The sequence below is a fragment of the Doryrhamphus excisus genome, linkage group LG7 (genome assembly GCF_037039965.1).
Source record: "Doryrhamphus excisus strain RoL-2023G ecotype Guam linkage group LG7, RoL_Dexc_Guam_v1.1, whole genome shotgun sequence".
NCBI lineage: Eukaryota > Metazoa > Chordata > Actinopteri > Syngnathiformes > Syngnathidae > Doryrhamphus > Doryrhamphus excisus.
In genome coordinates, this window is record NC_136363.1 from 20,274,316 (window position 1) to 20,301,366 (window position 27,051).

The 27,051-nt window shown below is 43.5% G+C and overlaps 2 protein-coding genes across 6 annotated transcripts in view; one reads left to right on the top strand and one right to left on the bottom strand.

Moving 5' to 3' along the window:
- Positions 1-4,130: 4,130 nt before the first annotated feature.
- On the bottom strand, positions 4,131-13,373 carry nfx1 (nuclear transcription factor, X-box binding 1). The gene is made up of 23 exons (XM_058060757.2): positions 13,127-13,373; positions 12,086-12,736; positions 11,867-12,028; positions 11,621-11,698; positions 11,438-11,543; positions 10,734-10,805; positions 10,520-10,659; positions 10,356-10,455; positions 10,069-10,286; positions 9,064-9,161; positions 8,967-8,997; positions 8,784-8,866; positions 8,611-8,719; positions 8,432-8,551; positions 8,287-8,366; positions 7,984-8,214; positions 7,844-7,917; positions 6,995-7,096; positions 6,786-6,923; positions 6,652-6,718; positions 5,260-5,405; positions 5,092-5,196; positions 4,131-5,025 (listed from the first exon to the last, which is right to left on the bottom strand). Exons 1-23 carry the CDS (start codon positions 13,143-13,145, stop codon positions 4,950-4,952), a joined length of 3,006 nt encoding a protein of 1,001 aa, XP_057916740.2. The 5' UTR covers positions 13,146-13,373; the 3' UTR covers positions 4,131-4,949.
- A 1,263-nt stretch (positions 13,374-14,636) lies between these two features.
- The window catches only part of asap1b (ArfGAP with SH3 domain, ankyrin repeat and PH domain 1b), a 42,386-nt gene continuing 29,971 nt past the window's right edge, over positions 14,637-27,051 (top strand). For all 5 annotated transcript variants that reach the window (XM_058060751.2, XM_058060755.2, XM_058060753.2 and 2 more), the window contains exon 1: positions 14,637-15,386. In XM_058060751.2, coding sequence (XP_057916734.2) covers positions 15,261-15,386 — 126 coding nt within the window. In that variant the 5' untranslated portion in view covers positions 14,637-15,260. The remainder of the gene's footprint in view (positions 15,387-27,051) is intronic.

Below are 27,051 nucleotides of genomic sequence, written 5' to 3' on the forward strand. Positions count from 1 at the left end.
TATCTATCATTTGTTAAAGCCGACCTCCGGTCACCATTTTCCATTCGGCACCACATCACTTCCTCATTCCGCCACAAGGGGGTGTTAAAGAGCATGTATCGCACTCTTCCCTTATAGCGCCTTTGCCAGACAGCAGGGGTGCACTAAAAGAGGTTGAATAAGGGTGAAATTTTGGGCTGTACCCACTGCTGAGGCCCCTTCTCTTTCAGTTTTAAAAGCGCCACACAAAGCCCACCCCTTGCTGCTTGAAGGTTGGGCTCTCTGTAAAAGAAACACCATCAAAAGTCTGAACAAACGGGACAAAAACGCCTAAAAAAACGTGAGCGGAATACACAATACCGCACTGGATGGACAAAGAGGACACTTTAGGTATGCTAAGGAGTTTAAGCCGGAGCTGGGATTCGTTTGGAACAACGCTTCATGCTGAAATAAGAGCCAGCAGGCACAATGCAGAGCAGCTCACCTGCTCCAGGGCATTTCCTGTTTGGTGTCGCTATGGCAACGGCATAATCTGCCCTGCCAGTGGAAGCTAATGAACTGAGGGGAATATGTATTAAGGGGGTGGGTCACTGAGCTCAAAGTTCACACATACTAAAAAAAACATTTAGACATCATAAAAAATTCCATTGGATGAAAAATCATATAACCCTTAAAAAAAAATACAAAAAATAATTTCAGCATCACTTAATGCACACAGGATGGGCAAGCGTGCTGCACTATTGAGCGTCAACACGTACTCTAAATAGGTCAACTGTCCGCTCCGTGACCCGCAACACTTTCCACTACTCTACAAAATATTATACAACTTAAACCCCATCCTTGGGTTTGATGCCGCTGTAATGTGCTGGTGGGGAAAAGATGGAGTCGTGTGTAATTAGGTTACAAAATGCTCTATTTAAATCCCTTAGAAATCTATAATTTAACTACAGAAATGACATAGTGACAGTTGAGGTGGAGTGGGGGAATTGATCGCAGTTATTTCGCTACGGGGGAGAAAACTTAACGTATCAGTGCAGCGACACAAAAAAGAATGTGCCGGGCGTTTATTTAAGAGGAGGCCTCTTATTTGAGGAAATTGAATAGCTCTACAGGGATTTTCGCCTCTACTCGTCGCGCTATTCGAACTGAATCTATAATGTTTTTTTTTTTCTCCCGCTTTGTCCAAATCAATTAAGTTTTCCTGCAAGCTCGTTTGTTTCCACGGCAACAAAGCAGCCATTGAGCAGGTTCGCATTCCTTCCCGGCTATGCTGGAAGTGCCCCATTGTCCATTTTTATCCCAAACACAAAGGCTAGACTGCATTTTTTTTTTTATTTGAGTGACCCGCTATTTAACGGTGCTTGTGCAGGTGCAAAAAAAATCCTATGTGCTCAAACTTGGGTTGAATCTTGCAGTACTCCCTTAAAAAGCCGTGGTGCAGACAACGATGCTACTTTTTGGAATATCAATCATGAGAAGGTATTTATCCAGTACTGTGCAGCACTAAGGGTTTTTTTCAGTTGCAGTTGAGGTCCAAGTGTACAGGAAACCCGAGGAGGAGGAGGAGGAGGAGGAGGCCCAAGCTCTGCAAAGCCTATAAAATTTGCAATGCACTCACATCCATCCGCAGTTAGTTACTGTATTATAAAACGAATGGCCTCTCATGCACCTCCAAGTTTCAACGACCAGTAAATAATGTGATGCACACACACACATACACAGAGGCAGCCAACAAGTCCAAGTACTGCGGCGAGCCAACGCAGCACTTCAGTCGCTATATGAATCACAAGCGAGAGGGAATATAAGACGCTAAGGGTCGATATGCGCTTGAAAAGCAGCTCTTTGTTTGTGGCCCTTAGCATATTCTTGGGAAGCTTGACGCGGCTAGCCTAATTCTTCTGCTACCGGTGGTTAACATGAGCTAATAAGCTAACTGTATCCAAATTTAACATAAAAAGTCATATACATAAAACTAATACTTTTAAAAAACTACATTTGTATACATTTTATTCACCAAACCCAGCTCTGTTTGCGTGTTAGCACTAAGCTAACTGTATGTGTTGGTAAAAGACAGCACTACATTTAACACCCAGAGGAAAAAGTAGTGGGCATTTTTTAAAATAAGCTGGTTACAGTATATAAATATATAAATAGGGATGAATCTATGCTCTTTGAATTCAAATGTTTCATTGGTATCACTTTTGAAAGGAATTGTAATTTAGAAAAGAGCAAATGTAACATGAAACATATGACACTAACTACAAGCGTCGGCCATCTTGGAAGCTAAATTAGCTGCAGTTAGCTACAGTTAACTCGCGCTTCACAGTATGAATAAATACATAACGTATGTATCTTCTCTTTGATTTCAAATGTGTCATTGATATCACTTTTGAAGGCAATTATAATTTTGACAAGAGTACACTTAATACAAAGAAATGACAGTAATGAAGAGCCATCTTGAAAGGCCATCTTGGAAGCTAAATTAGCTGCAGTTAGCTACAGTTAACTCGCTCTTCACAGTATGAATAATATACATAATGTATATATATCTTCTCTTTGAATTCAAATGTGTCATTGATATCACTTTTGAAGGCAATTAATACAAACAAATGACTGTAATGAAGAGCGACGGCCATCTTGGAAGCTAAATTAGCTCCAGTTAACTAGCTCCACTTAACAGTACAATAAATACACAATATACGATTCTTCTATTTGAAATATGTGTCATTGAGGGAATTATAATTTAGAAAAGAATAAGTGGAACACAAAGAAATTACAGTAACTAAAGGCAGTGGCCATCTTTGAAGTTAAATGAGCTACAGCTAACTAGCTTTTCATTGTAAATACAAAGTATATGTATCTCCTCTTTGAATAAAAATGTCACTGGTGTCATTTTTTTTAAAGGAATTATAATTTAGAAGCCAGTAGGATACATGTAACGCACACAAATGAGCATAAAGCCATCTTTGAAGCTAAGCTAAGCTACATAAAATTGAAAAGGGGAGGCCATGTTTGAAGCTAAACTAAGCTAAGTTAAAAGCGAGGCTACTAAGTTTTTAATAACTGTTATTGTCATAAAATTGATCAATGATCAGGGAGTAAGATGAAATGACGAACTGAAACTTTTTTTTTTTTACTGCAAGATGGAGAAGCTAGAGGATGGTGAGCCCATCCACCGTCCACCGTCCACCACCCACCCTCCACCCTCCCCTCCACGCCGGGCTCCGGCTCCCCTTCACGGGGTCTCAGGTGTCTCGTTTCACGTAGCAGTCAAGGTTAACAAGCTAGTGTCTGCATGCTTAGGCGGCTTTAGGAAGGTAGGTGAGGGGGGTGAGGTGCTGCAAGTACACGGTATGATGATGCAGACGCACCGAGGGGGTGGGGGGCAACTGTCGCCCCCCCCCGTGAAATATCCCTATCCCCATCTCGAATGCCTCCTGCAGCCTAAACAACAACCTTACATGGAAAATTAGCATTTAAATTAAAAAAAAAACAAGACAATAAAAAGCAGCAAATATAAAGAAACGCAGCATAGTTTACATGGTGGATGCGGTAGTGATGTGCTAATAAACGCCAAGGTAGCTCCATACCTTTCTCTCCATCCTTTTTTAGCCGACTCAACAACACCAAGTGTCGGATGTGTCTCCGTGGAGAGGCGCCCGCTCCGGTGCGGTGCGGTCCGGTTCCGTCAGGTCACTCCTCAACTTCCTCACGGCTTTTCAGCAGCCAAACACTCCAAGACACCGACTCTCACTTCCCCATCGGATGGACCGCGAGGGGAGACTTGTTAGCGCCGCTGCTGGCCTGTTGGGACGCCGGGGATGGTGGAGCCAAAGCCCGGATTGGTGAAACCTCGGCTGGGGGAAGGAAGCAGGGGCGCAGGCGCGGTCTGTGAGCAGGAGAGTGGATGTGATGAAAAATGACCAGCGGCAGGGAGTGTCGTCAAATTATTATGCTTGGAAGGGAGCTGCTTCTGTGCAAAGCTGCTCCACCATTTTTTTTTAATTCTCACATAGCAGAGACAAAGAGACTGACTTGTTTTCTTTTTTTTTTGGTGCACACATGAAAAAAAAAACACACAACTGAAAAAACAACACAGTACTACTCAGAAACCCTTCCATCAGGTACATGTGTTAATAGTCAAATGTATAAATACTCACAGTTGGCTGCAGTGTATCAAATATTACAGTAAATGCTGATCTTTATACCTACAATTACAAGAAAACTTACTGCATATATAAGAACTTCACTTTAACAATGATGTGGAGTGCATGAGAAAGTGGAAGTGAAAACTCTTGGTCCACATGGACAAGTATATTCCACAACCACAGATCAATCATGGTACCTACCGCATGCGATCCTGTAGATTTCCACACAAAAACTCAATCGGGGGGTTGCCTACAGCCACAGTGAATGACACTTTCTCCACGAGCACCATGTTTTTTGGCAACTATAGGAGATTATTATTTCGCTCAAAGTGTTGAGTGAGGCATTTACGGTCGTTGGATGTTTTGAGTCGACTTAGCGATTTATATTTCAGCTCATGCAAACGATATACGAGTTGATTCAGATGATATAACCGTGTGTGTGAGTCAACACACTTTTATGGCTCAAACAAAGCCTTCTCTCCACAGTGCAGCCCACTCCAGTCCTCCCACTCCAAACGCTTCAGGGACGTACACTGGGAGTGAAAACAACCAGAAATATCTCCCAAAACACATACTCTAGCGTAGTATTGTAGTATTTGTGTTGGGATATTTTTTTTTTTTTTTTGGAGCTGATGAAGCGCATCAATGATAAAACATGTCATTTTGTTTAATTGACATCTTTATTTGAAGTGGCTCTTCTCAGGAAGTGCTTGCATACAGGAAGAGCGTTTACAATCTTGATTGAGGGTTCATGCTTCATCCCAAAAAAAGCAGCATTTCTATCTTATTATTGCAGTCATGTCCAATTTTTTTTTTTTTTTTTTAGTCCTGGACGTCAAAATAATCTATTACCGGTTCTTCTTTAACCAGCTTGGACCAGGTGGTGGTGCTGGAGACCCTGTTAGGACAGTCGGGAAAGGAGTTAATAAAAAATGGGGTTGATATTTTACGTATAAGAACCGACCTGCTGCTGGACTGTTTGATATGAGCGATGGGCACGGGAGCCCTGGTGGTGGTTTCTCGCTCGATCAGCGAGGTCAAAGTGGTTTTTGGACACATGGACTTCCCTCTGAAAAGACACAAAAGGCGTCCTTCAAGGATGTGTCACTCCGACTGGGGACGCGGGGCTTACTTGTGCGCCGTGATGACCACGTTGCGTTTGGGCTCGCTGTCGTAGCTCACGCTCTCCACACCGTAGACCTCGGCCAGCTCGTGGATGATCTTACGGCGTTCCCTGTTCATGGGCTGGAAGAAGTGGCTCCTCTTTAGCTGCTTGCCCTGCACAACAACAATGTCATTCACCTGCGACCTTGACGTGCATCCGACTAGTATGCAAAAAAAAAAAAAAAACAGCCCATGAGTGAAGCTACTAATTTAGCGAGTATAATAAAGAGGCTGTCACACACCGCTGAAGGTTCCATCCGTGAGGTCCACCGGAGAATTGACAACACTCAAAAATAGACTCAAGCAGGTCACATAATTATGAAGGTCGTGGGAGCAGAGTTAAATATTTATCTCATAGTTATACTGTCTAAGTTTAGAACTTGAATAAGTGCGCAAGCAAAAAACTTTTAGACTTTATGGCAGATTTTGAGTCGCTCAGTCCCGGTCTCAAACCTGGAACACTGCGTTGGCCGACAGGGCTCGAAATATATCATGTCATACCTCACTAACAGGACATTTTCAGTAACATTCAGTGTTTTTTTCCTCTCGTCTGGCGTGCCCCAGGGTTCAATGCTTGAACCTACCTTAGTTTCAATCTACATTAAATTCAAATGTGTCATTGATATCACTTTTGAGGGCAATTATAATTTTCAAAAGAGTACACTTAATACAAACAAATGACAGTAATGAAGCCATCTTGAAAGGCCATCTTGGAAGCTAAATTAGCTACAGTTAGCTAGCTACGGTTAACAGTACAATAAATACATAATATATGATTCTTCTATTTGAAATATGTATCATTGAGGGAATTATAATTTAGAAAAGAATAAGTGGAACACAAAGAAATTACAGTAACTGAAGGCAGCGGCCATCTTTGAAGCTAAATGAGCTACAGCTAACTAGCTCTTCATAGTAAATACAAAGTATATGTATCTCCTCTTTGAATAAAAATGTCACTGGTGTCATTTTTTAAAGGAATTATAATTTAGAAGCCAGGAGGATACATGTAACGCACACAAATGAGCATAAAGCCATCTTTGAAGCTAAGCTAAGCTATATAATACCATTAGGACCAATTATCTCCAGACAGAATGTCCATAAACAAATTAGTTGTGTCGTAACAGGAAGTTTTTTCACCTTGTTTTACTTGTTCTTATTATATATTATTTTATAATTTATTATTATGTCAGGTGCTATACAAATAAACTTTGATTTGAATCCCAAAATCAAACATGAAAATTATCTGCAAAACCGCAACATATACATGTGTCAATACAGCAACTTCCGTATTTCGCCACTAGAGGGAGCAATAGATGAGAAAGTAGTGCAGGTTACGTATGTACTGTCCTAACACACTCACCTTAGAAACAAGATCAACTAGATTCTTTATCGCTTCTTCTACGCTCGAGACAAATTTCAGGTCTTTTCTGAAAAGGTAAAAATCCACTTTTTAGTGTGACTCGACGGTCTGGATGCAGAAAAGATCAGACAGACCTGGCATCTTCCTTGAGGCTGTTGCTGTATACAGAGGTGGAGCGCATGTTGAAGGGGTCAGAGGAGGGGTCTATCTGCAGGGCCTCGGCCAGGCGCTTGTTCCTCTCCAGGGCGGCGCACTCCTCGTCACATTGGAGCCTGGCAAAAAAAAAAAAAAAGATTAGATTAGAGTCATTCTTCACCGTCGTCACTGTCGAAAATTCCTCTACCTGGTCTGTTTGAGCTCCTTCTTAGCAAGGAGCGGGCCGATGTCCATGGAGTCTCCCAGCTGCATGTCTGATAGTTTGCTGGCCATGGCGATGGCGGCGTACCTGTGACACAGAACATGTAACATGGTTTCAAACTGTAGTTTTAGGAGGACGTGGCCTATTTTATTTATTTATTTATTTAGCATCCTCCTTATTTAGCATACGATTCAAAGTATTGATTAATATTATAGAATTACAGATTAACTGCTATATTGGACATGAAAAAAGGGGTGGACTATTAGGGGGATTATAGGGTAATATTTTGGTAATGGTTTAATTTCACTTGAACATGCATCAGATTACAATTGAATGCATCCCATAATCAGTTCACAGTTCCACATGTCCAAAAGGAGTAGGAAGAAGCAAAGCTTATTAAATCCTACCCCTCTATCTGGTACTTCAGTAACTGTTACTTTTGTTCACTTCCTGCTTTCCTAATATAGTTTTTTATTTTTATTTTATTTTTGTCATGTACCAAAGTACGAGGTGATATGACCATATAATGACATAATGGGTACCATAGTAAGTGTCAATATAGTGATATATATATATAGCACATCATGATTGGTTCAAGACTGCTTGTATTGTTTCTTGAATTGGCTCATCATATTTTCCCTCTGCCTTGAGCAAGGCATGTCGATATCAGAAACATGAGGCACGATCACGAGGTACAAACACTCTGTTCTCATTGCTATCTTGCTCGCATACACACTCTGTTTCTAGATATGTTTTAATCTCTGGCCTAATATCGTGACAACAAAAAAAGAGAATGTGGCACCCATTGTAGCACCTCTCCTAAAATAATCTGACCTCTGGTATGAAGTGGCAGCCTCAGGGCAGGACACCGTTTCTTTCCTTCGACCGCAATCGCACTGCAGCGCCACCTAAGACGTGCATAGAGAATTTAGAGACGTTCTCTCTCTAAGTGAACAAAAGCCGTCTTTGTCCACCTTGGCGTGGCAGGCATTTTGAGGGCAGTCGGCGCCTGTGTGGCAGGGGGCGGCGCACGCGTGGCCGCAGTCGGCGCGTGGCAGCGTGCACGGCTGCTTGCAGGTGCCGCCCGCCAAGCAGTCGCCCCTGTGGCAGATCCTCTTGCAGCGGTGCATGTCGCAGGGAAGCGCTTTGTCGCAGGTGAGGCCGCAGGAGATGTCTTGCAGGTGACAGGGGATGTTGCTGCGTTGCTGAAAATAAAATAAAATTTAAATTAAATAAAAGCAAAACACATGGGGATTCCGAGGCGAGGGAGGTGTCACCTCGTGTTTTCCCATGCACCATTTCTGGGTGAGGTACGTGCAGGGGGGGCACTTCTCTTCACTGTGGCAATTGTGGAACACTGACAAATAAAATTCAATACATCAGGAGTGGACTCTTGTTATTGCTTTGCAAAGTGCTTCTTACCAGGATGGTCGCACTCGTGTCTTCTCGTGCACACGTTCTTGCACTCGGGTGGGCTGGTGCCACACGGGATGGGCGGGTACAACACAGAGACCCCGCAGTGACACGTCAACTCGTCGAAACCTTCGCAGGAATGCGTGATTACACGCAGAAATTAAACCGTAAATGAGTTTGGGACTCACTGGACTGCCAGCAGGGCTCACAGTTGCCACGGTGACAAGGCTCCTGGCAGCGGTGTAGGCCGCAGTTGAGCTTGTAGCCGCAGATCAGCGGACACCTGTGTTCCGTGCTCTGTGGAGGGGGGGAATAAAAAAAATAAAGAAAAATAAACAAAAAAAAGTTGGCCAGAGCTTACCACGCAGCACAGCTCGCCACACTTGTGTCGCCCGCAGGAGCGTTTCTTGCTGCAGCGCTTCTCGCAGGTGAAGACCAGCTCCTCTGGAAGTGCAACAGAAAGGAATCAAACACACACACATTAAAAAAAACCCACTCAGAACAGAACAGTAATGATGTTCCGTAGGATTTATCACAAGCTCACCCTCTTTTTGAATTGTAGCACATGGCACTTCCTGGAAAATAAACACAATTCGAGTGTTAACGGGAAAAAACATGGTAGCCCAAGTACTGCAACCCACCTTGGTCTTGGAAGCACATCGACATCTGATGGTGGAAGTCAGGGAGCAGGGTCCGCAGACGCCCTCGTGGCACAGCTTGTCGCAGAGATGGACCGTGTCTGAAATCATTTGTTGTTATTAGGTGGGAAAAAGATGGATTCGTGTATTATTCAGTGACCATTCGACTGTGTTCACTGCATATGTTTTGTCTGATTGTTTATAAAACGACTGTTTGCTAAATACAAGGATGAAGAGTCTTGAACCAGTCATGATGTGCTATACATATCACTATATTGACACTTACTATGGTACCCATTATGTCATTGGATGGTCACATTATTAAAAACAAACAAACAAAAAAAACAAAAACCCATAAACTGTATTATGGAAAGCAGGAAGTGAACAAATGTAACAGTTACTGATTGTAAAAGTACCAGATGGAGGGGTAGGATTCAATAAGCTTTGCTTCTTCCTACTCCTTTTGGACATGTGGAACTGTGAACTGATTATGTGATGCATTCAATTGTAATCTGATGCATGTTCAAATGAAATTAAACCATTACCATTACCAAACTCCACACAGAGATGGCTGAGGGTGGTGCTGGCAAAATAAGTGTAAAAAAAAATAAAAAAAATAAATCAAATAAAAATTAATTTAATTTTTAACTATATTAGGAAAGCAGGAAGTGAACAAATGTAACAGTTACTGATTGTAAAAGTACCAGATGGAGGGGTAGGATTTAATAAGCTTTGCTTCTTCCTACTCCTTTTGGACATGTGGAACTGTGAACTGATTATGTGATGCATTCAATTGTAATCCGATGCATGTTCAAATGAAATTAAACCATTACTTTTTTCCTGGTTTCAGTTTCAAATTCAATCATATTTAGTCTAAGATGACATACTTTCGATTATGTCTACTATAGTGGGTAATATGAGTGTAAAGGTGACTATAGGGGTGTTATTTCATGTCTAGAGGGCTCTAAGTGTTTTGTATGCTACAACTGCAACGATATTGGATCCTACCATTGGAGCCACAGGCCAGGGGTTTGCTGCACGTCTTCCCGCAGGACGGGATAAGGTCGGAGCAGCTTTGTCGCTCAGCGTAGCCCAACTCCAGGAGCTTAGTGAGCGGTGTCTGGCCGCAGGGGCAAGTCTTCACCGTGGTCGGCGAGCGAGGGCACGGCGAGCACGAGCCGCGGTGGCACAGCTGCTGACACTGATGAGCTTCACAGTCGAGCATCCTGGGAAATGCAGGCAGAGTCAAAAGAGGCGTGGGAGCCGAGTAACAAAATAACCGGCATCAAACTTACTTAGCGCATGTTTTTTGACAGGGGAAATTCCCTGAACCGTCGAACGCGTCTTTATCCGTGCCGCACGGGGCTTCACGAGTCGTAACTCCGCAGTAGCAGACTGGAGTGGAGTTATATTTCAAACAACATGAATGGAGGAAAAGCAAAGGAAAAGTGACATTTACCTTGCTGGACTTGCAGCTGACAGGGCTGGCAGGGCCCACTGTGGCACACCTGAGTGCACAAGTGTTGGCCACAGTTGAGTGGAACTCCACACTCCTTGTCACAGTGGAGGAGGGAAGCCTGGCCGCAGCGCGTCGGCTGACTGAGGAGAAAGGATCCAGGCGTTTATTACTGCGTCAAAACCCCAGGAAATGTCTAACAACGTGGGAGTGGCACCTGGTTTTTCCACAGACGCAGAATTTGGTCACAAAAGCTGGACACTGTGGACAAGGTCCTGGATGACACAAGCTGAAGAAGACATGCAAGGTGCCATTATCGCTCATGTGTTATTATTATTATTATTAATAATAATAATTAAACTTTAATTAAACTAAACTTTTATGTTTTTATCCTCTTAGTCTTCAGCTTTTAACTCCAGTGTTTTGTTTTTATATTTTTAGTCCTATTTGTTTTGCTCTTAGTCTTCAGCTTTTAACTCCAGTGTTTCCTCAGGGGGTCCTCCACACTGGGGGCTGTGTCTGGTCTGCTGAGGGGGTGCCATCCTTGGGTCCCTTCGACCCGGCCGGCTGGGGGTTCCTCCCTTTAATGTGGGGGTCCGCCCGTCTGTCGGAGTTGGGGGGCACGGGTGCTGGTCCTCCGATGGCACGGCCTGCAGCTCCTCCCAGTGTGGACGACCCCAAAGGTGGCGTTTCCTTGTTCCTCAGTGCCATGCCATGTCTCCCTGCTGTGTGATTGTGTGTGTGTGTGTGGGGGGGGGTCTAGTATGGAGGGTGGGAAGGAGGGGCTTTCTTTTGTTTTTTCCTTTTAATTGTGGTAATTGTTTTAATTCTGTAAAGCACTTTGTGTTGCATGTCTTTGCTATACAAATAAAGTTGATTTGATTTGATTATTACTAATAATAAAGTTTCGCTCAAACTCACATATTACAGGGGTGGTTGCAGTCCACTCCACTTCTCTTCTTCCCGCACATGTCGCCACAGCTGTGAGGAATCTCATTGCGTTGCCACTCGGGGTTTGTCACTTTGCCTGCCGGCAAATAGCGGGAAAAACATATGGGACAAGAACTTTTGCAACAGATTTTGGAGTCAGGAAAAAATCCGCACCGCAGAAGCAGGTGTAGAAGGTCGGGTGTTTAAGTGCAACGTTTTGACACGCGGGGCAACGCCAACCTTCTGATGAATCTAGAAAAAATCGATGAAAAAGCAGACAAGTGATGATAAGAATAGTAATGAATAACAACCAGAAAAAAAACTGTTTCTAATGCTAATAATAAGGTACCTGAATGCAACATTGCACACAAGAAAGGCTGACTTTTAGACATGTTAACAAATATACTGTATCCTTCTAACCATCTGCCTGCGAGGCTGGGGATCGAGCCCATTTCTTGATGCAGTTCAGGTGGAAGACGTGGAAGCAGCTCTGGCAGCTCCAGATGGGCGCCATGAGGCGGATCACCTCGCAGCACACCATGCACTCGTACTTCTCCTCTGACAGCTGCTCGATGAGACATCCTACGGACGGAAGACCATTCATAATCTCGACAATGTGGATTAGATTGAATGGTGTACCTGTCTGGCTCTCGTTGCTCTCTGGCATCTTGTCCAAGTTCCTTCTGTGGTTCTGCGGTCTCCTCTGCCCTCGTTGATGGATCCCCGGGTGTCGTCGGATGAGATTGTCATGAGAAGTGGCTCCTCTCTCTGGACCTTGCTCTTCCCGTGGTGGTGGCGGCGGCTTAATTGGTCCTTGTCGTCGCTTCCCATGACTACGGAAATCTCGTTGCGAGTCCGGACTGGTCCTCCTCCGGTTGTGGGTGCTTTCCTGGTGTTGTCTTTTGTCGCCATCTGGAGTCTGCGGTCTCTCTCGCCGCCAGTTTGTCGCATCGGGTCCATCATCTGACTGATAGCCACCAAAACCTCGATTTTGGCCACCATAATCACTTGGTGGTCTTTGCCATCTTGAACCATGAAAGTTCTCATTTGCGCCTCGAAGTCCATCCCTGCGGCCTCTACCTCGCCTCCTACCGCCTGTCTCACCCTGGTAGGGAGGATGGTCAGCATGCTGTGAATTATTATGTTGGTTGAATGGGAGATGAGAGTGTCCATATTGTTTTGTGGGGCCACTGAAGGGGCGGTCATTGTTGTGTCTGGGCTGACCCCGTCTGGATTTGTACTGGTTTGACTTTTTATGAGACATGCCCTCTGGATTGAGGTCTGGTGGGTCTACAAATCAACAACATTGACAGTGTTAAGTATTGTTTACAAAAAACACACACAATCAAACCTAACTGTGGCAGATTTCTATAGAAAATTTGCGTTGCTATTTAATGACACACATTGCCCCTTAGAGTCAGGATTTTATAGCCACATCATATTTGATGCTAGCGTTCAAAGGTCACACGGTGTCACGTTTACTCTGACAGGCTATGCGAGCTCAAGTATTACATTAGCACTGTTATCATGGTCTAAATATCGATTTATACAGGAAATAAGACGACAGAGTTGTATTATTTATCCAAGTTAACTATAAATAAACGATAAATGTATATAGACGAGCGTCTCCTTGAACGAAGTTACCACTGGATTACATCATGACACAACATATTAAGTTACCTGAGGATCCTTCAGCCATTCAGTCAGTTGTTTATTTCCACTCCTCAAATCAAAAGTTCAACGATTGATGTTCGTTTACTGAAAAAAAGTGAGAAACGTCTCCCAGGAATTTTTACTTTCAAAAATAGCGAACTGAGGTCGTAACAACGCAGACAACTGGCTCTCTTGTAGCTTCAACTCAGCTGAGTAACAGTGTGAGCTAACAGCTAATAGCTAACAGCAAGGCTATCGGTGTAGTGAGTACGTCACTTCCTGTCATGGCTTTCAATGTAAAAGCGTGGGTGCGGTAAAGTGAAGACAAAAATACACATTTAATACATTAGCTGTGTCGTTGAACAAAGAAAAGTATAGTTCATGTTTCATATATTTTACACTAAATCTACACAGAAGTTCGTATACTTCGTTCACCATATAAGCTTATGTACAGTAGCCGAGAGAGTCCACCTACGCCGGCCATATTTGCAAAGGTTAGTATGGGTTCGCCGCCTCTACCACCCAAGGCTTGGTACCACTTATGGTGTCCAAGCTAACTAAACATCCATGACGACATGCCGCCATTTACAAGTTGTGCCAACCACGACCAAAACACTAATCTAACGCTTACAGCAGTGTAATAGTATACGACATCTTATAGCAAAATGGCATTGAATACATGCTGTGAATCAATACGTGTTCAAACTAAAAAGTGAACAATTGCTAAACTTGTTTGGAATGCACCCAAAAAGAGCTCACTGTGGAAAATATACTCCACATGAAGACATGTTGCTAGCACACCACAAGATGGCGCCTTTGTGTGTGTTGTTGGTCTACATTTATTTTCCAAGTCAAATGAGATAGTTGGATAAAAACAAATTTCTCAGTTAGTTTTGGTTGTATAGCCACACGTTTGCATTATTTATGCTGATTGTTGTTTTGTAACTGTATGACGAGCATGCTTTTAGACGTTTGGAGTCAGTAAAAGGAATTTTCAGCATTACAATGAATTTTCAAGCATACTCTCTTTTACAACCACAAACCGCGGAGCTCGTACTACACAATGCATCGTATCTCGTTGGTCTTTTCTAAAAGCAATTGTAAAGAAAACCTATTTAAGTTGTTTTCAATGACAGTGGATGAGAGGCCTAATGATAAACAGCATTCACTGCAGTCACATGACGCATGCGCAGCTGGGCGAGCTGGGTGGAATGAGAATATTTGGCAAGCATCTGATGATAACCACGAAACATTGGGAATTTATGGTCTGACTTTCAAAATAGAACAAAAACCTTGTTCGTTCATGTAGCAATGGGGATTTTGGAGAATATAACACAGCGTGGACATACGGTGCATATAAAGAACACACAACATACGACACACGACGCCTTCTTTGTTGTTTTTCCGTATTGCTTGACGTTTGTGCTTTGTAATTGTCAAGGGAGTGGTTTTATTTTGAAGCCCGTAACAGGAAACAGCCAGCTTTTACGGTGGCTATTTTTGCTTTGGTTGCTCCCTCTCTCTCTCTCTCTCTCAAGCAGCTTGTGCTTTGCGGAGTAGGAGAGAGTGGCGGTGGATGAGTCTGCGACAGACCTTTATCACCCCGCACAAAAAAAACACCAAATTGAAGCCGAAGAAGGGAGCACCAAATCCCGCTGCGCTCGGAAATGACATCGGTGCACTATGGAGTTTAAATCTTAAACGGAAGTCAGCAGCATTGGACGGTTTGGACGACTAAGCGGCTTCTTCGAACATCTGTAGAGCATAATGTGGGCATCCGCTATCCTCCCTCCGAGGTTTAGTTAGACGCAGGGTGACACTACTTATAAATGCGTCGCATGTAGGCATCGTTTTTACACGGATAGACACGGCCTGCCCGCACAAATCGAGGTAATTCCTCTCCCCTCCATGGCCTCCTGGGAACAGTGAAGTCATTCGAGAAAAGGGAAAAAGAGACTTAGTCATCTCTAGTTGTGCTTAGGAGGGAAAATCCACTTCCGAGCACGCACAGGACTCGCCCTGCTTTTCGGCCGTTTTGACGCCTTTACATGCTCTGACCCCCTCCGCCACCGCAACCACCCTTAAACCCCTCTTTCCCAACCTACCCTTGAGAGCTCCTCCTCGACCCTACCCGGGCTGGGCATAATCCGCTTTTTAAAGGATGCCGGATCAAATATCTGTGTCCGAGTTTCTCTCGGAAACGACCGAGGATTACAATTCCCCGACCACGTCCAGCTTCACTACCCGGCTGCAGAGCTGCAGGAATACCGTGAACGTTCTGGAGGAGGTGAGGATGCACACCTATTATCATTGCATTGTCATAATAGCACCTGTTGTTGTCTGTCTGTGCACTATTAGGCCTTTTCTGTTCAAACTGTATTCCCTAAGATGTATATATGTGTGTGTGTATATGTATGTGTGTGAAGGTGATCTTTATTGCCACATAGAGCACTATAACAGAGGGGTTGGGTGGCTGTGATGGAGGATGTGCACTCAGGCCTGCAGCTTTCTGTGCTCACTCTTACGTAACTCACAGCTTCAGTGCATTGCTGCCAGGCTGGAGCATTGTGTGTGTGTATGTGTGTGTCACACACCACGTCTCATCACAGGCACTCATATCTGCCTGTGAGGGTTAGAAACCGAGTACAAACATTGCACCACAACCAAAACATGATTTCCAAAAAAAAAAAAAAATGCAGTGTCACCTTTCATCATGGCTACTTTGTCATAATCAGGTCAGACAGACCTGTGCCACCCCCCACCGTTCTGTCCCACCTTCAGAACGCCAGCCATGTCCACTGGAGTCCTGATTAAATGGAGCATCAAACTTGGGAATCTCACACACACACACACACACCTTCGCTCCATTGCCTAACTGTGACCTCATTTCCAAATGTAAAACACACAACCATCTCCAGACCTGACTGCCTTCAGGCTGAACATGGAGTATTTTCATGGAAGGTAGCTTTAACGTCCATTAATTGCATTGCAGTGAATTCCGACATAGTCAAAACAGTCATTTCCATAGCAGCTAATTCATCTGTTCCAGTGTCAAACTGTTTCCTTAACATGATTATCAAGTCTAAAAAAAACACAAATGTAAAAAGATAGGTGCTTAAGGCTAACACTAACATTAGCAACTGTATATAAGGCATTCAGAAGACATTCAAGACATGATGTAGTAGTCTACACTGGTCACTAGGTGTCAGTAATGATCAGACAATAACCAACGTCGGAATATGCTGTCCAGATAAAAACAAGGAGCCCTCCAAAGCTAATGTGCTAGTCCATTACATCTTTTTTATGTCTAATATGTCTTATTTTCTGTCATTATGTCTAATTTATTGGCTAATAACGAGTTTAAAGGTGACAATAAACGCGCTACACGGTGGACTATTGTATATGTAGAAGGTGGTGGTAATGCTAGCTAATTCTAGCAACGTGCTAATGTTAGCAATCACCCATACTGAAATACTGCGCTTATTGGTCCCCAAAAAAAGCCAATAAAAAACTCTGAGGTGTAAAAAAGAAGTTGTCTGCTAATGTACAAAGGCGGTAGCTAGCTGCTACACTAATGCTAACAACGATAGCAACAGTCAACCTCAGCGTTTGGACTTCTTTTCTAAATACTCGGAAAACTCAGTAGCATAACCCATGTGGGATTGTTAGCTTGCGCTTCACTTCTTACATGCTAATGCTAACAGCTAACATTAGTAGTTTGTTATTGTTCTTTTTGTAACACACCTCATTGGTCGTACTATGGCAGCTATCTAGCTAGCAAGTGTCGCTAATGCAACTACAACAATTCAGTAGATGCTGTATGAGACGCTAGTGCTTCTAGTGTCCGCGCAAATGTCCTAAAAATACACATTTTGAGCCAGAGGGGTGTTTATCCGCTGGCCGTAACAAGGAAAAGAATGAATCAGACTGCAGCCCAAACCAGAAACATCTGTCGGAAAGGGGCGGCCATGTGCGCCGGGCTTCAGTAGCCTCGCTGTGGAATTTTTTTTTTTTCCTCCCTTCTACGCGGGAATCACATGACGGCATTACAGCAGGCCGGCGACATGCTGCTCGCTGCTTTAAGACAAAAGGCGAGACGCCCTCCATTAACACCTCTGTTGACGCTCGCAGACTTGTGCATGTTGAGCGTTGCATCGCTTCCACCCGTGCAGAAGAAGTTTTTTTGTTGGCAAAGTAAATTATGCAAGGGCGCAGTGTGAATATTTCAGGAGTGTAACCCGAGGGAGAGGACTTGACCACAGAGGCCTTGTCGCTGCACGCCTGCCTCATCAATGGGTGCAATGGATCAGTCCTGTTAATTATTCATGGCCGCTAACACGTCTGTCACGTGTTTACATTTGGATTAATAAACACAATTCAATGCAATGGGGAGAAATGATAGCGTGATGTATGCTAGATTTTAGCTTTTGTTGTTGTTTCATCGGTTTTAACACATTAGCACCTTAGAAAAATGCTAATATATTTTTGACACGCTAATTCCTGATAGCTAACATGCTGATTTGTCTGTAGCATATTTTAGCTAGCAAGGTGGGTGATGGATGTATGCTAGATTTTAGCTTTTGTTGTTTTAGTGCCGTTTTATCTGTTTTAACACATTAGCACCTTAGCAAAATGCTAATATCTAATTTTTTTACATGCTAATTCCTGATAGCTAACATGCTGATTTGTCTGTAGCATTTCTTAGCTAGCAAGGTGGGTGATGGATGTATGCTAGATTTGAGCTTTTGTTGTTGTTTTAGTGCCATTTTATCTGTTTTAACACATTAGCACCTTAGAAAAATGCTAATATATTTTTGACACGCTAATTCCTCATAGCTAACATGCTGATTTGTCTGTAGCATTTTTAGCTAGCAAGGTGGGTGATGGATATATGCTACAGTTGAGCTTTTGTTGTTGTTTTAGTGCCATTTTATCTGTTTTAACACATTAGCACCTTAGCAAAATGCTAATATCTAATTTTTTTACATGCTAATTCCTGATAGCTAACATGCTGATTTGTCTGTAGCATTTCTTAGCTAGCAAGGTGGGTGATGGATGTATGCTAGATTTGAGCTTTTGTTGTTGTTTTAGTGCCGTTTTATCTGTTTTAACACATTAGCACCTTAGCAAAATGCTAATATCTAATTTTTTTACATGCTAATTCCTGATAGCTAACATGCTGATTTGTCTGTAGCATTTCTTAGCTAGCAAGGTGGGTGATGGATGTATGCTAGATTTGAGCTTTTGTTGTTGTTTTAGTGCCATTTTATCTGTTTTAACACATTAGCACCTTAGAAAAATGCTAATATATTTTTGACACGCTAATTCCTCATAGCTAACATGCTGATTTGTCTGTAGCATTTTTAGCTAGCAAGGTGGGTGATGGAAATATGCTACATCTGAGCTTTTGTTGTTGTTTTAGTGCCATTTTATCTGTTTTAACACATTAGCACCTTAGCAAAATGCTAATATATTTTTGACACGCTAATTCCTGATAGCTAACATGCTGATTTGTCTTTGGCGTTTCTTAGCTAGCAACGTGGGTGATGGAAATAAAAGTGCATCTTTATCCTCATTATAATAGTGGTGGTGTTGTTGTCATGACGACTGGTGTACAGTGTAAATTGAGGGACAAGATGAAGAATTCACATGTATTTTTATGCTTTAGCTGAACGGAGCGGTGGGCGGAACTCTCCACAGGCGAGTCTTGACCCAGTTTCCTTCTTATCCGGCGTGCACACAAACCCCTGAAAACAGCTGATGCGGCGCTGCCAGGAAGTACTCTACAAGCAAATGTGTTTCCCATTGAACGACGCCATCTTGGGCTTTGTGCAATGTGGGATTGCTCTCAAGTGATTTTTCTGCACCCTCCGAGGGGTGTGCCTCATCACCCTGCAGGTGGTCCTTTTTTGCGTCACTTGCATTCCTAAAGCCGTGCCGAGATTGAAGGGAAACCCTCCCAGCTCCGACGGCATTCCTTTGATTCCACATCACACGGGGCTGCAGCCGGAAAAATGTTGACTTTTCACAGTCTTCCTATTCAAGCGTGACTGGGCTTGACCTAATAGGCAGAGAGGCCCTTTTATATATATCTTTTTTTTTGGTGACTTTTACATAACTGCCTTTTCAGCTGCCGGTGGAAGCTGAAAGAGTGAAAAGGATGTGACGCTGAATGAGGAGTTTTGTTCCGAACCACTGCGTCTTTATTTTCCCTCAGAAAAATCATAGCCTAAAGTTTTTTTTTTCCCTGTCTCTTTTTGCATTAAACATCACACGTTTGTGTTTGTGTCGCTCTTATCTTGAAGGAACCTTCCTACTTTGTGAATAAAAAACACTGAAAACATTACAGGTCACAGTAAACCTGGCATATATTTTCCTTCCTTGTGCCTTTCACACAGAAACCAAACCAAATAAAGCCAGTGTCTTGTGTGATGCATACAGCATTTTTCAGTGTGTAATTCCAGTTCGGTGTCGCGTGTTTCCCTTTCACACAGCCATTGTCCCGCCTTTATTACGTCTTTACAAGCTGTTAGCTTTGTGACCGATCACATCTGAATGGGCGTTCCACATCCAAGCAAAAATACAGCTTGAATAGGTGCAGATTCTGGAAGATCTGGAAAGCTTTCTATGCCGGATATGGTGTGTAGCTGCTCTGTAGGAGTCCAGAACGCATATACAAAAGGGCCGGAAATGAGCATAATAGGTCTCCTTTAACAAGCAGACAACACATAAGCAGTGAACGTTCACACAGGAGCTGCTGTCAGCCACTTCCTACACTGTCATAAGTCATTCATTCATTCATTCATTCATTCATTTTCTACTGCTTTTCCTCACAAGGGTCGCGGGGGTGCTGGAGCCTATCCCAGCTGTCTTCGGGCGAGAGGCGGGGTACACCCTGGACTGGTCGCCAGCCAATCACAGGGCACATATAGACAAACAACCATTCACACTCACATTCATACCTATGGACAATTTGGAGTCGCTAATTAACCTAGCATGTTTTTGGAATGTGGGAGGAAACCAGAGTACACGGAGAAAACCCACGCATGCACGGGGAGAACATGCAAACTCCACACAGAGATGGCTGAGGGTGGAATTGAACCCTGGTTTCCTAGCTGTGAGGTCTGTGCGCTAACCACTCGACCGCCGTACCGCCCGTCATAAGTTTAAGTTAAGATTAAGTTTAAGTTATCATTTTTTGACTTTAGTGTATTTGTTTACTGATACTGCTGATACTGTTTTGGCTACATTTGCTGATATTCTTTTAGCTACTTTTGTCGACATTATACAACATTATGTCATACAAGGGCTGCACAGTGGTAGAGTGGTTAGCATGTCGGCCACACAGTCATGAAATTGGGATACCTGGGTTCGATTGGTGGAGTTTGCATGTTCTCCCCGTGTGTGTGTGAGTGTTTTACTCGGGTACTTCGGTTTTACTACCTCCCGCATCCTAAAACATGTACATATGTGAGGTTCATTGGCGATTAAATTGTCCAATGTGAGCATCAATAGGTTGTTTATATGTGCCCTGTGATTGGCTGGTGACCAGTTCAAGTTATAGGATATTGTTTTTTTTAAATTTCCAAACAGTGCATATAAGATGGCTAGCCTACCAGAAAAGTCATTCATTGTTACTCTTCTCGAAAACTAAAACCACTGAAGTTCCGTAACTAACTTCCATATAATAGAGGATTCTTATAAACTTTGTACGATGGCTCCGTTTTGCTCATTAGCAGTAGAAGCAATGTTGTGTGGAAATTAGCTTCCGGCGTCGCTGATCGTCATGTGCTGTCTCATGTGACATCACCCCGCCAATCCCAACAATGCACACACAGTGAAGTTGCTCAATGAGGCCTGTTTTCAGAGGTCGGTACACGGTTTAAGCGCTACCGTCCGCATCACCGCAGATTAAAAACCGATGGATGGCTGAAAGAGCATCCCTGCGTGTGGAGGCTCACAGACAGATGTGAACATTGACCCACTCTTATTTCCCCTTAAATCTGGCCAAGAGCAAGGGGGTTTGTGGGGGGGAGGGATCAGGGTGCCAAAGCTTATCCAGTGCCGGCTAATAGCCCCTGGGTGATATATACGCATTGCAGCTGTGGCGGCGCGGTACGGGCCGACAGCTGTGCGGCGCAGACCGATTATCAGATTTCAGCCTCAGACGGCAAACAAGTGAAGGCAACATGTCACCTTCCGTTGTGGGGGACGGTACAAAATGGCTCTGTGGTTTGTTGGTAGGGAGAGATACAAAGGACTACCCCCTTCTTTTGGAGGGGCCAGGGGGGGGGGGGGGGGCTGTGCTTTTTATTTAATGTTCCGTCGTAGCGCGTGTCGCTCAGGGTTATTCTGTAATGAGGCGTTATGATCAGCAATCTGGCAAATTGAGGCTTTGCTCACGCGCCCCTGGCAGGGTGTTTGTTTGATTCCTTCATTTATTCAGCCGGCCGGTGCTTATTTTGAATTCAAATTAATTAAATATTAAATATAATAAATAATAAATTATGAATATGAGTGTGAATGGTTGTTTGTCTATATGTGCCCTGTGATTGGCTGGCGACCAGTCCAGGGTGTACCCCGCCTCACGCCCGAAGACAGCTGGGATAGGCTCCAGCACCCCCGCGACCTTCGTGAGGAAAAGCGGTAGAAAATTAAATAATAAATAATAAATAATAAATAATAAATAATAAATAATAAATAATAAATAATAAATAATAAATAATAAATAATAAATAATAAATAATAAATAATAAATAATAAATAATAAATTTATGTTTCAACTTTATGCTATTTTATGCTATGACATTCTCATAATATTTAGTCTTTATTATTTTAAACACACTGCTTTTTTCCAATTTTTCTTGTTTAATTGTATTTTTAGAATTTGCAGAAGGCCAACAAAACAACAGCTGTGGGTCGTAAATGGCCCCCTGGCTGCACTTGGGACACCCCGTCCCCTCAACCGTTATGGTTTCTATACATCCAAATTTGAAAAGCCGCTCAGTATGTGGCTAGGTATACTTTGTTGTTGCTATCATGGAATTAAGACGCTACATGATATGCCGTGTCTTACGGAATCTGTGGACAAATCGAGATTGTTGAGACACTACATTATATGCTGCTTGGCACTGTTCTTGCGTCATGTGACAATGCAAGGAGGAGCTAAAATAGGATTTGACGTCATGGAAATAAGACCCTGCATGATTCTAAAAAATAAGATTTTAAATATTTCTGCGTATTTACATGGATTGTTTTGGACTCTGTGTCGTTTGATTTTTTTGGGAAAAGGTTTGGGCGCCCCCGATTTAAACAGTGCATGATATGCTGCTTGCCACGCTAACTCAGCTGTATTTAGATGCAATAAAACACGACCAGCGTCACTGTGCTTGTGTCACGTGACTATGAAAGGAGGAGCTAAAAGATGGTTTGATGTTGTGGAAATAAGACATTGCATGATATGCTGCTCTTAAAATAATGTATTAATAATAATTGCATTGAATGGGCCTTCAGCTGTGTGTTGCCAAGTCCTCTCTAAGTGTCCAAATGGCCTACATGGGGCGAGGGTGGGTGCACCTGTGGTTTAGCAGTTCCCTAACACTGTCTCGTCCTGTTAAAAGTGTGAAATTTGAGACTCCTCTGCAGACAGACCTCAAGGAATGCCGCAAAGCCAGCAGCAGCGGAGGCGGCGGCAGACATGGCCGCTCGTATCCAGAACGCTACTACTCCCATTTTCTTGTTTGTCAAGGGTGCACATTCTTTGACCGCGTGTGCAAGTGCACCCAAGGTTTGCAGGGTCGTCTGCTGGTAAGGAAACAAAGCTCGGCGGCCTTATCAGCTGATAGCACAACGATTAGCGATTAAAGGCAACTTTGAGTGGTTTTTACTGGGCTAAACCAACACAGCTGCTGTGTTAATAAGGGGGGTGAGCTTTTTTCACTTGTTTATTCAACAGTTTGGAGTTTTCCACACAAAGTTGTCCGAGCTGAGATGAACAATTAGGATTCAGGGCTAGGTTGACCCTGGGATGACGATAATGGTACAAAATCATCAAGGTGGCCTCTTGAGTTTGTTTGCTGTGTTTTACAAACATTCGGTGTTTTTTCCACCCACCCGATTCTCCTGCTAGACACATCTAACAGAACAGTCTTAACAGCTGCTTTGCATGAATAATGACTTCCTGACTGGCGCATGCAATGCACTGCAACACAAACAAAGGTATTCTGATTGCGATGCATCACCTCGCGCCTGCGTGGGCGTGATGGGGAAAACATGGCTCGGCGTGAGATAGTAACGAACACACATCAGTAGACACAGCTCGGATTTGAACACATATCAGTTCATGATGAGAGTTCAATACAAATTGCGCCAATGTCACCGCAGATGTTCCACCACCCCTTCCACGGGTGTGTTTGTGTGTGGGTGCAAAACGAGAGCATCGCATCCTCTCGTTTTTCCCCATTCCACACGCAGAAAGAGATGTTGCCTATTGCTTCCTGCCAATGAAAACGCTTCCCCGCCCTTCCTGCTTGAGTCACGTCGTCGCATAGACTTGACTGGCTACCCGACTTCGAGTCTGTGACTTCATTTTGATTTAACATCCAAACACCATTTTTTAGTATCAGTTTATCATACGGGTACTTTCCTGCAAACGTATTAGTGCTGTTTCTTAGCCGATTAAATCCCAGTAACAGGCTTCACATCACATCTTAAAACAGGGGTCTCAAACTCAATTTACTTGGGGGCCACTGGAGCTAGGGTCTGGGTGAGACTTAGGCGCATCAGGTTTTCCAAAAAAAAACTGCATTTATTAAAAACAAAAAAAATTTAAAAACTTTGCTTTGGTTCCAATTTCTGCACAAAATAAGATGAAAAATAAATAAACAAATCAAGAATAAAGAAAATCAATCCATCAGTAATAAATAAATAAATATAATAATAATAATAATAATAAAACGGCAAATAATAAAAACTTAAGAAACATATAATTGGTGGGTAGACAAATTATTTTTTTTCAGATTAAAATGAACAAAGCATTATTAGAGCCCTGTAGACATGACAAAACATGACTATTTTATTTTCAACATATTGCGCAACTTTAGGGTCTTGAGACACATGCTAACTCGCAGACTAGAGAGCTAGCGACCTAAACGGTAGCCTTCAAGTTATTTCCTTTAAACTTAAATAGCCAAAAACTTACCACTTCCACACGGATAGGGAGGATAACTATTAACAGTTATTTAACCTTTAACATGAACATTAATCAAACATAATATTTTTTTCTGGGTACTTGATACCATACAGCATCCATATCAAACATTAAACTTTCGTATCAAGGCGGGGGCCTCAAACTAGTGTTCTGCGGACCACATTTGGCACGCGGGCTGCATGATTGAGACCCCTGTCTTAAAATAAAGGCCAAAGCTAGAGCCAACTATCCACCAGTCAGCTACAGACATGAGGCGTTGTAGCGTTGTTTACTTTATTGCTAAGGATGTGTTTTGGTTCCCGCTTTTAGGGAAATCCTTTCTTCTTTGTGCCCTTTCCTGTTTTCCACTTCCTGGCTATAATTAGCTTCTGAGAACTAGCGTGTCCGTGTTGTGATGCCTGAGGAATAAAACGGCTACTCCGCTGATGATGTACAGAGAGCCGTCTCTGTTGGTCAGCTTCAACTGTGAAGAATCTGGAGCCGAGGCGTGACGCGAGCCCGTCGGGTCGTCTTGGTAACGGCGCAGCACGACGCCATATGTGACCGGAGTTGATGAGATGAAGGGTAGGAATCGGAAAAGTGTGTTCGAGACGAGACGAGCGCCGACTAGCCTGGCCGCTTCCTGCTTCCTGTCAAAAAAAAAAAAAAAAAACGGCTGCATGGGAAACGACCGGCCTGCCGAGCGAGGATAAGGCCTGAGGCAGGAAGCGAGAAGCGGGAGACGACCTGTGGTCATTTATGCCCAGTCAGGGTTTCCTGTGGCGGTGACCTCCTTGGCATGGCGGGGGGGCAAATATGTCACAAAAAACAGCTGCAGGGTTGCCTAACACTAACCCCTGAGGTACTATTGTAAAGTTTGCAGCTTGACATTGATTGATTGACAGGTAGCGGTCACAATGCAGAGAAACCTCTTACCTCAGGCTTCACCGCACATCTTAAAATACAGTATGTCAACTATGATGCAGTTAGCGACAGTTATTTTTCTCTCTGGCTAACCTAGCATGGTTAGCATTGGTCACTATGTTGACATTTCCACGTAACGCGGACTACTCATACACTCTCCACCCCGAATGAATTGTTGCCATTTGTGGGTGGACAAGAGACGAGCGAGCGCAGATGTTTTGGCGGCGTCGCGCTCCTGCTATAATCCCCGTGGGTCGGCTGAAAGCTCGCCGTCGGTTGCTCGCTGATATGAAAGAGTCCTTTTGACTGGATTCACTTTGGACGGATTCCCGCTGGTTGCCAAGGGCTACAAAGACAATGTGGCCAAGACTGGGAGCTGCTTCATTGATTTCTCAGCTTCCTTTTTGCTTGCTAAAAGCCGCACAGCTAGCGCATCTCTTTAAGGTGGTGCTACTTTAGCCATGTTTATTCTGCAAGCACAATATTAAACATAAACATATTGTCAAATGGATTTGCAGAATACATCAACATATGAATGCATCAGATTTATCCGACTCCGGCTGGGCGTATGTAAATCTAAGATTAAAAAATGTAAAAGATTGTTTAATTAAGAGCACAGACACACAGTGGATTATGGGTAATCGTTGGGTGGCAGCACCAGCTGCTCATGTGTTCGTCATGCTAACCCGGTAAACCTCCCAAATAAGCATCCAGACTTGCTTAGAGGATGTGAGTGTGGGGCGGGCTGGGTGTTGCTCCGAGAGAGGAGACACGGCTGGTTAATGAAATTGTGCTCCACGGCGTGGGGGAAAAGGGGAGGGGGTCGAACATGCGACGTCACATCTGCTGAGAATGAAAAGATAAATCCCCGTCAGAGCAGATGATGCTGATCTGTCAATAGAATAAAACCTCATTTTAAAATTGCTAACTCTTCTACTCCTGATCCCCTGCACACAAACAGTTAAAACTTTGTCAAAACATTCACTCCGACTGTGTTGCGTGTGCTATTATTTGTCTGACAACTACACCACATGGTGGCGCTGTTATTAATCCCCAAAAATTTGACCCTCCCACCCTGCCTATAATAGACATTTCTGACATGCCTCAATGCACTTTACAGAACATGCGCTGTAACTCCAGGGTGTTTAACCGAATCATCGTGAAATTTGGTACACCCTTTGAGGGCACTGTCGAGCACATGTGTGTAAAATTTGAGCAAGATCGGTCGAAAAAAAACGATTAGCGACTCCAAATTGTCCATAGGTATGTATGAATGTGAGTGTGAATGGTTGTTTGTTTATATGTGCCCTGTGATTGGCTGGCGACCAGTACCCCGCCTCTTGCCCTAAGACAGCTGGGATAGGCTCCAGCACCAACCGCAACCTTCGTGAGGATAAGCGGTAGAAAATTAATGAATAAATGGTCAAAAAAAACATGGCCGCCATGCAGTAAAAGGCTGCATGGTTAACTGTATTGCATAGTAGCATGTATTCCAATGTAGTTTCATCACAAAATATGGCGGTGGGAGTGGGGGGGGCACTCCTCTTCCCGACATTCTCAAGAAAGTGAGCCCGACTGTAAATTCTGCCTAGCAACAAGTGAATAAAACGTGACTATTATAGTAATAACCAACATAATTCCATACACAGACATGGTACCGTATCATTACCATAGGCTGCGAGATGAGAGCTAAGCAATGAGGCATTGTGGGTCGGACGCTGGGCACAAGTTCCTCATAATCAGGGGGAGGAGGATGGATCAAAGGCACCTCAGTCCCCCGCGGCAACAAACTACTGCTGCCATAATTGGGGGACAAGGTCGTGTAAAACTGTCCCGGGAA

Bases quoted from the DNA above. Each gene is read 5' to 3' on its own strand.
- nfx1 (XM_058060757.2), bottom strand. The intron at 8,367-8,431 runs GTAAGAAGCACT...TTTATTTGTCAG, and splicing joins ACACGAGTGCGACCATCCTG to TGTTCCACAATTGCCACAGT. The intron at 7,097-7,843 runs GTCAGATTATTT...TCTGTGTCACAG, and splicing joins GCTGCCACTTCATACCAGAG to GTACGCCGCCATCGCCATGG.